Source organism: Papaver somniferum, chromosome 7 (assembly GCF_003573695.1).
Source record: "Papaver somniferum cultivar HN1 chromosome 7, ASM357369v1, whole genome shotgun sequence".
Classification (NCBI taxonomy): domain Eukaryota; kingdom Viridiplantae; phylum Streptophyta; class Magnoliopsida; order Ranunculales; family Papaveraceae; genus Papaver; species Papaver somniferum.
Genome location: NC_039364.1, coordinates 92,992,454 through 93,001,311, shown reverse-complemented (window position 1 = coordinate 93,001,311; position 8,858 = coordinate 92,992,454). Strand labels below are relative to the sequence as shown.

General features: G+C 36.2%; 2 protein-coding genes across 2 annotated transcripts; one reads left to right on the top strand and one right to left on the bottom strand.

The window, feature by feature from the left end:
• Nucleotides 1-613: 613 nt before the first annotated feature.
• Nucleotides 614-2,799, bottom strand: LOC113297875 (ycf20-like protein). Its single transcript, XM_026546448.1, has 2 exons — nucleotides 2,584-2,799; nucleotides 614-1,263 (listed from the first exon to the last, which is right to left on the bottom strand). Exons 1-2 carry the CDS (start codon nucleotides 2,715-2,717, stop codon nucleotides 822-824), a joined length of 576 nt encoding a protein of 191 aa, XP_026402233.1. The 5' UTR covers nucleotides 2,718-2,799; the 3' UTR covers nucleotides 614-821.
• Nucleotides 2,800-2,895: 96 nt separating this feature from the next.
• On the top strand, nucleotides 2,896-7,323 carry LOC113297874 (LL-diaminopimelate aminotransferase, chloroplastic-like). Its single transcript, XM_026546447.1, has 11 exons — nucleotides 2,896-3,033; nucleotides 3,135-3,216; nucleotides 3,322-3,404; nucleotides 3,505-3,572; nucleotides 4,047-4,163; nucleotides 4,576-4,638; nucleotides 5,020-5,124; nucleotides 5,348-5,398; nucleotides 5,672-5,992; nucleotides 6,517-6,723; nucleotides 6,811-7,323. Exons 2-11 carry the CDS (start codon nucleotides 3,140-3,142, stop codon nucleotides 7,102-7,104), a joined length of 1,386 nt encoding a protein of 461 aa, XP_026402232.1. The 5' UTR covers nucleotides 2,896-3,033; nucleotides 3,135-3,139; the 3' UTR covers nucleotides 7,105-7,323.
• Nucleotides 7,324-8,858: the final 1,535 nt, after the last annotated feature.

Genomic DNA, 8,858 nt, shown 5'->3' with positions numbered 1-8,858 from the left:
TAACACATATACAAAATGTGTAGATTACCCTTTAACTAGAAGTGATTTTACGTTCAGGTTTGGATTAATTCCAACCATAGAATTTCATTTGCATGTAATTTTACGTCCAGGTTTGGATTAGTTCCAACCGTAGAAGCTCATTTTGCGTCCAGGTTTCTTTTAATTCCAACAGTAGAATCCGATTTTACGTCCAGTTTTCTTTTAATTCCAACCGTAGAAGTGATTTTACGTCCAGATTTGAATTATTTCCAACCGTAGAAGTGATTTTACGTCCAGGTTTGGATCAATTCCAACCGTAGGATTTTATTTGCATGTAGTTTTACGTCCAGGTTTGAATTAGTTTCAACCGTAAAAGCTCATTTTACGTCCAGGTTCCTTTTAATTCCAACCGTAGAATCTGATTTTATGTCCAGTTTTCTTTTAATTCCAACCGTAGAAGTGATTTTACGTCCAGGTTTGGAATATTTCCAACCGTAGAAGTGATTTTACATCTAGATTTGGATTATTTCCAACCGTAGAAGTTTATTTTACGGCAATTTTTTCTTCCCACAAAAACATTGTCCCAAAATTCATTAATTTAATTTTTATCTAATTAAATTAAATTAAAATTAACTAAATAAGGGTTGTTTAGTCATTACAAAATTATTTGAGATAAGGGGTTTTTGATATTACATATGAATGACCCGTTTTTGTCCTATTAGGTGACGCCCCTCTAATGGAATGTGAGGCCCCAATAATATCCTTCTATATAATAGAAGATGGAAGTGGATCAGGAGTTACATAAAATGATTCAGGTGATTAGGCAAACTAGATATTCTTATTCAACTTCCCAATTTAAAAGCATCCACAAACAAACCCAAACAAACACCAGCTTTCCAATAGTTGATCATACCAATTAAGGGCTGGAACCTCCCAGTTGAGAATGAGCAGGTCTTTTTGTACATAAGCATTCCAATCCCTTCGATGGCAGCAACAACAACACCAGCTACTAAGACATCCCAATCACCGGTCTGACCTAGAATTGTAGCTAATGCGTTAGCCGTGTAGAAACCCAGGAGAAGTAAAAAGACTTTCATAGGGACGTTCTTTCTAGCAGAATTTAGCTTCGCTAACAGCTGTTTCCCACCTGCACCCACTATTCTACCCAACCTGGTCTGGCCAAAACCACCACTGTTGGCATTGAGGTTGTCTTGGTTTCCACCATCAGGAGTCCCGCCAGTGTTCAATGCTAAGGCTATGCTCCAACTCTGTCTTCTTCTCAAACTACAACATAAAATGAAAGAATAAAAAACAGGAGAACGCAAGTAGACATGATGATAGTAACACCGAAATTAGTTAGTTATAGGAAACTAAAATACACCACATTCTTGTAGACGTTGTAAGAGCAAAAAGACATGATTTATTTGAATAACATATTCAATATGGATAGAAAATTCCAGGATAAAGATAGAACATTGGTTTTCACTAGAAAACCTCAATAGATTCAAGAACCTGGATTTCCATTAGATGCACTATATCTGATCCAATACATCTACTATTTTTCTTCACAAATACACCCAGTTCAAGATAATCAATTGCTCGTGAATGGGCAATTATTGCGAACAAAATTCTTCATGAAGTTTTCTCTGTTGGTTTTGGCAGACAGTACAACAGTTGACTGAGATTACAATGAATTTGCTAGGTGAGCGATTTCCTCCTTTTCGAAGTAAGAGTTACAGTTGATTGATCTAAAATTATATGGCACCAATCCACAGTTGATTAGAGTAAGAATAACCTACACAATGGTGTTAAGTAATTGGCTTCCCTAGCTGAGATATATCATTTCTCAGATGAAATGTTACATGCTAAGAATGAAAAGAAGGAAGCACTTTAAATGCCATTTAGAAAAGAAGGGAGTTCATTTTCAGATTTTGGGTGCTATCCATCAAAAATTGACACTTCATCGTGTTGCTGATACGTACTGCAAAGTTATCAAGGTTCTATTTATCACTATCGCTGCAATTGGTTTGTAGCTGAAAGAGAAAACTCTAATCACATTTTGCTTGATTTATCTCCACTTCATTGCGGCGTGAATCATAATCCTTCTCAAATTGTATTATCCATTAACTGAATTTCGTAACTAACTAGTGATAACACACCCACCATGGTGTAATGGTTTTGCTGTTTTTTCTTTATCAGTGAGTAATAACTTAAGGTTTAGTTACTCCCAAATAACAAACCAAGTGCTTACAGATTTTCTCAACCCAAAAAAACATACTATCCCCTAAACTAAGCAAAAAACAAAACACATTTAATAACTACATTCCCATGACTATTATCAGTATGCATTTCACATTCACCCACCTAACATTAACAAGTAAATTCAAAGCAATAAATTAGTAATTAAAGCATTTGAAATCTACAATCATATATAATCGGGGTACCCGGGCAATACCATTCCACAAATTGAGCAACTTTCAATCTAGGTAAGAGAAGAGAACTGGTTAACTGTATAGATTCTTCGTAAGGGCAAATAAAAGGAGGAAGGAAATAATAATAATAATTCAAAAATAAAGAAGCAATAAGAAGGGAGAAAAACCTCACATTGATGAAAAATGCAGATAATCAGTTGAAGTTGACAAGGTGTTTACTTGAGCTAGGGTTTCTAAACTCTCACTAAGAAATCTACTGTGAAATTGAGGAACAAATATAATGTTTCGTAGATTGACTAGTGTCATTTTTTATTATCTCTATGTCTCTCTTTTTACTTCACAAAAAACCATCTGAGTTTTCTCCCTGGATCTGCATTTCCAGTACAACTGTTAAAAGGGAAAAATATAGGGATATCATATCCCACTTACGAAGTAGATATGCTGCATTACAGTTAGTACCGATTATCCCGGAACGAAAATACAATGGACAGAAAAGAACCAGAAGTTTTAACCGTAGTTGTCCGAGGGTTCAAAAGAAAAAACCCTTTACACACACACTCTCCTCCCTCTCTCTCTCGGTCTATCTATCTCTAACTTCAACCAAAAACGGCGGCTTGACAAGGTGAATTCTCAAAACCCTAACTAAAAACCCTTTCGGTATTGGTTTTTTCTGATTACTAATCAAGGGTTTCTCTCTAATCATTTGGTCCATCTTCTGTGTAGAAAATATGTCTCTGACGCAGCTCCCAGCTTCGATTTCTTCTTCATCATCTGCATTCTTAGGTCAACAATCTACAAATTCCAGGTAATGATTTTAAAAATATACTTTATTATTTATTCTTTGTGACTCAAAGGATTGTTATTTCTTATATTTTCCGATTAATTTCCGTTTTTCTTTGTTTACCCGCAGAACTTCCAAATTTTCAGTTTCAGTGACAAGGAATTTGATATGTAAATGTGTTGTAGCAGCATCTCCACACACTGAGAAGGCTGGTAAAAGCTTTTACTGTTTATTTAGTGGATGGATATAATTCCATTTGACACTTTGAATTGCTTTTGATATGCTGCCTCCTGTTTATTTTATGATTTGAAGCTTACACAACCAAGGTGTCTCGCAATGCAAACATGGCAAAACTGGAAGCTGGTTATTTATTTCCAGAGGTTAGTGAGTGGATACTTCTGCGGCCATAAATAATGTGATGTCATTCTTTCTTTTTTGTTGTTCAATCCTGTGATTGAACTAAGAGCGAAGAAATTAGAAAGTAGAATAATATCCACTTTGTTTTGGGATTTTTGCGTTGGGTACCTTGTGATAAGCAGGTGAATGAACAATGCCAGACACTACTGATATCAAACTAATTGTACACAGTTGTATCAAGTATATGACCGGTTCCACTCTTTAAGTAAAGAAAATGAAAAACTATTTCAGCTCATACAGTATTTAGTTTGTTGAGAAGTGTTAAATTAGTGTTATAACTTGTAATCTAAGACATTTCTCCCTTGAAATTGGTCTTGTAAAACTTTTTGTTTACATGATATGGGTTTTAATTGAATTTATATGATTGGTGCTTCTGCTTCTCCGTTTTCAAAGATAAATTATGAACTTATCTTCGTGCTTGTATGTTTTGTAATTAGATTAACAGAAGGAAGCTCGCGCACTTGCAAAAATACCCTGATGCACTAGTGATAAGCCTTGGAATTGGAGACACAACTGAGCCCATTCCAGAAGTTATAACATCTGCCATGGCTGAGGTAATGCTTCCACTCGTAAGATACTATCACTCTTTTTTTTCAGTTGGGTCTGCGAAAACTTTTACTTTTTACTCTACAGAGAGTTAATGCTCATACTTTGATTTTTAAAGGAGAAGCGAAGTAAACTTCACTCTTCATGTCATAAGGACATGCAATAATCCTAATTTGCGGGGCATCTGCCTTTGCTTATTAACACTACTAGCACTTTCAGAAGACTCGAGACACTGTTTGTAATTTACTCTATTAATCTATTTTTCAAATGTTTAGTTCAATTGCTAGCGTAAATGTGTCCCACTTTTTGCAAATAAGCAGAAACCTAAAAACCAATTAAAGGGTATCCTGTTTCAGCTTTTCTTTTACAATATGACACCGATCACTGCCTGATGTCTTCAACTCTTTCTAATGTTTGCAGAGATCAAGAGCGTTGTCGACCTTAGAGGGGTATAGTGGTTATGGAGCTGAACAAGGCGAAAAAGTATGTTATCTTGTCTCTGCTTTTCTCATAAGTACCAAAACACCTTGAGATTGATATGATTGGTGTCCTTTGGTGGTTTTCAATTTCTTTTGTACAATTTTTTTTTCTTTTTTTTTTTATCATTTTCATTTTTTAAGCTTTTTACCCTGAATCGAAGTCTTGGTAAAAGGAATAGATTAGTTATTATTCAATGAGAACATAAATATCTAGTGGAAGCAAGACTAGTTTGAATACATATTAAATTTTTTCTCATCTTAACCAGTTTTTTGTTGTTGTTACTGTTGTTCAATCATTATAAAGTTTCAACCTTCGTTTACAGAATTGCATCCTTTCATGAGTTATTTATCAATAGACCAATAACAGTACGTTTTATCTTTTCAGAAACTGAGGGCTGCAATTGCATCAACTTATTATGGAGACCTTGGCATAGAGGATAGTGACATATTTGTGTCAGACGGAGCAAAGTGTGACATTTCTCGCCTTCAGGTTGCTTTAGTTTGTGTCCGTTCATTTTTGTCTCAACTTCCTACGTTAATTTATAATGTTTGTCAGATGCCTTTGGTTCCTTTCATGTGCACATAAATGAAATGACCACTTTAGTTATAGTGTATTATCACAGTCTGACTCACTATAACCTGACCAAATTTATATTATTGTATGCAACCCATAAAGACAATCTGACATTGGTATCCATTCTTTTCTGTGACAGCTTCTTTTTGGGGCAAATGTGTCTATTGCAGTGCAAGATCCATCATACCCGGTAACATTTACAATCTTAAACTATATTTTATCATTCACGTTCGTTTCCTTGAATTAAAATTTTGTAACCGTTTTTGCCATTGATAATTAGACAGCCCAGGCCTATGTCTATATTCACGTCTGTTAGCAATATATTGGGGTTGGGTGGAAGCATATATTATTAAGAACGGATGGATATAAAAATCTTACTTTGTTATTTAGTATACACTACTACAGGTCGGATCCCTGTAGTTTTCTTGTGTGAATGTGTACTATCTTGTGTTCTTTTGTACAGGCATACGTGGATTCAGGGGTAATTCTAGGCCAGACTGGACAGTTTGACAAGGATGTTGAGAAATATGGAAACATCGAGTACATGAGATGCAACCCGGAGAACGGGTTCTTTCCTGATTTGTCGTCCACCCCAAAAACGGATGTTATTTTTTTCTGTTCCCCAAATAACCCCACAGGTGCAGCTGCAACGAGGGAACAACTAACACAACTGGTAAAGTTTGCAAAGAAAAATGGGTCAATCATTGTCTATGATTCTGCATACGGCATGTATATTGCAGATGACAGCCCAAGGTCTATCTATGAAATTCCTGGTGCAAAAGAGGTCAGTTTATTTTTTGTATTTATCCTCCTAACTTTATCTTTTTCACCCTCGAAAAGCATGTTAGAGTAAGTTTCACAGGTTCCCTAATCTTGTAGCAGTTCCAGATGTAATTTTCTAATTGCATTCTTTCTCATGTTTCTCACATGCCAAAGGGTTTGAATTTTCCATTCTTATTGTACTTCTTTTAGGTTGCACATAAATACAGCATTAGTGGGCATTATACCTGGTTGGTTAGCCTATAAACGGCTAAACACAGACTCATGTAGGACCATCTATAATAAGTGCGATTTGCCAATTTCTGTTACCATGAAAGATTATGACTATATCAGGATTACAACATCTGGAATGACCTATTTAGTTGTAGGCAACTTAACACGTGCTTAGTGTGTTAGCATATAAAGGGAAAATGTTTCTTATTTCTGTACCCTCGGTTGATAGTTGTATTGAATTATTGGAATGCTTTTAGATCATGCAGTCCTCAAAACTTCTAAGAAACTATAGATATGTTATGTAAATAATTGCAGGTTGCCATTGAGACATCATCTTTTTCCAAGTATGCTGGGTTTACTGGAGTTCGTCTTGGATGGACAGTAGTTCCCAAGGAGCTCCTTTTCTCAGATGGATTCTCTGTTGCAAAAGACTTCAATCGTATAGTCTGCACTTGTTTTAATGGTGCATCCAACATTTCTCAAGCTGGTGGACTGGCTTGCCTTTCCCCAGAAGGCCTTAAGGCAAGATCCTTTCTCTGTTATCTCAACACTATGCTTTAAAGAGATCGTCTGATGTTTATTTTTTTTTCTTTCTATCTTTACTTTCAGGCAATGCGGGATGTAATTGATTTTTACAAGGAGAATACCGAAATAATAATGGACACATTTAATTCACTTGGATTTAATGTATACGGAGGAAAGAATGCTCCATATGTGTGGGTTCACTTCCCTGGTCAGAGTTCATGGGATGTTTTCGCCGAGATTCTCGAGAAGACCCATGTCGTTACCACTCCTGGGAGTGGGTTCGGACCAGGTGGTGAAGGATTTGTCAGGGTCAGTTCCTTTGGTCACAGGGCTAATGTTTTAGAAGCTGCCAAAAGGTTTATACAACTCTACAAGTAGACTCAAGTATCTTAATGAACTTGTCCCTTTCTTGGGCTTAAATTTAGGAACTTGTTTACGATTTATCTTCTATGTTCTTGTTTTGGCAGTTCTCATTATCATTATCTGAAGCTGTAAAAATTGATGCTTAGTGGGATAGATGACTATAACTTATTTAAATCTTCGTGATATTGATACGTAGCTTTGGTAATGCTATTTTAAATTGATACTTGCTGGTAATCCTTGATGTTCTAGAAGTGAGTCAAATGTTGGGAAACGAAGTTTGTTCAAGATAGGGAGATTTTTAACCAACGGGGGATTAAGCCCATTTGGCCAGGGGTTGAAATGTAGCATGTTTATGTTTTAGTGGAGAATTAAGCGGAGGAGCACGTGTTTGGTGTTTGGTATAGAAAAGAAGTGGGAAGATGCTCTGGCAGGCTACTGCAGTTTCTTTCACTTGTTAGAAACCTGTTAAACTTCATCAAGTAGGTTATAGATCCACGGCAAAGCAAGTGAAAGATGATTGTATTAGATTAGTGGGATATTTTCATACAAAGAAAGGTTTAGTAATAGATTGTCCATGTGTTAGGTTGAAAGATCTGGCTTCTGAGTTTTAAGGTTCTTGTGCGTGTATAAGTGTTTAAGAAGTAATACGTTCTCGCGGCTTCTGACATTAGCGGTAGCCTCATGGATTGTAGGCATCAAGACCAGGTTAAGACATTTCACACAATGGAATCGAATCCTATTCTCCTTTCCCTTGTGTAGGTAAGCATCAGAGACAGTAGCATAGGTTTACACTAGGTCTTTTGTTTAATTCTGGTCACCAAGTAGATGGATAATTTTTCATACCGAGGGTTACAGAAAAATGAGAGAAGTCATGCTAGCTATGTGGAAAGCAATAGTTGCCAGTCAGTAAGGCGCTAAAACATTATTCGCTTACCCCGTCTTGTCAGTTCTTTTTCTTCCGGCTGTGTAATTCCTAGCTGCTTTGTGACTTGCTTAAAGAACGTGGTCCGACTTTTTCAATAATATTGCTGATAGGTTGAGAGTTTGATTTGGGTGTACTTTTGGTTCTTGAGACACTATGATTTGCTTCATTCTTAACTGCTGCTTTAATGTACGATACATACATAGACAGGTAATTTGCACATCCTTGTTCCAATTGAATTTCTCTGGGCAAAGTTCAATTCTGTTCATAGATAAATTCCATGCTCATTTACTCCTGAAACAAAATATCTGCTAGAGAGCAACTCACTCCAACAAAATTAATACAACATTACAACATAAAAAAACCCAAGGTGATCAAATTTAACATACAAAACCTCCTCACATATTATTATTTATAGATGAAAAACATTTGAGTTATAAAAACGAGGCCAAAATCCCACTTCCATCTATAATGTTTAAATTTGTTTTTTATGATTTTTTAAGATGACATTACTGCTTTTCTTTTTTCATCGGTTTCTTCTTCTTCTTTTTTCTTCCGTCTCAGTAGCTTCGCCGCCACCAAACCAGCGAGAAAAGACAGATCAACATTACCTCTGTCTCCTCTATCAACACCCCTCTTTATTTTACTACCAGCACCTCCTTCTCTTTTCAATTATGTCCTAATTTTACATCAACAACACCTCCTCCTCCCCCATCGTCTTTCTCCTTATCTTTTGTCCCACACCACTACATATCCAAATCCGCCACCAGCAACACCTCCTCCCCCTCCTTCTATCCTCTACAAACATCACAAACACTTTCAGATGATCATCATTGAAAATCATCAT

Excerpts from the sequence above, each read along its gene's own strand:
- LOC113297874 (XM_026546447.1), top strand. The coding sequence starts at position 3,140 with ATGTCTCTGACGCAGCTCCCAGCTTCGATTTCTTCTTCATCATCTGCA. Across the intron at positions 3,217-3,321 it reads CAACAATCTACAAATTCCAG|AACTTCCAAATTTTCAGTTT; the intron begins GTAATGATTTTA and ends GTTTACCCGCAG. Across the intron at positions 5,993-6,516 it reads AAATTCCTGGTGCAAAAGAG|GTTGCCATTGAGACATCATC; the intron begins GTCAGTTTATTT and ends AAATAATTGCAG.
- LOC113297875 (XM_026546448.1), bottom strand. The coding sequence starts at position 2,717 with ATGACACTAGTCAATCTACGAAACATTATATTTGTTCCTCAATTTCAC. Across the intron at positions 1,264-2,583 it reads TATCTGCATTTTTCATCAAT|TTTGAGAAGAAGACAGAGTT; the intron begins GTGAGGTTTTTC and ends TTTATGTTGTAG.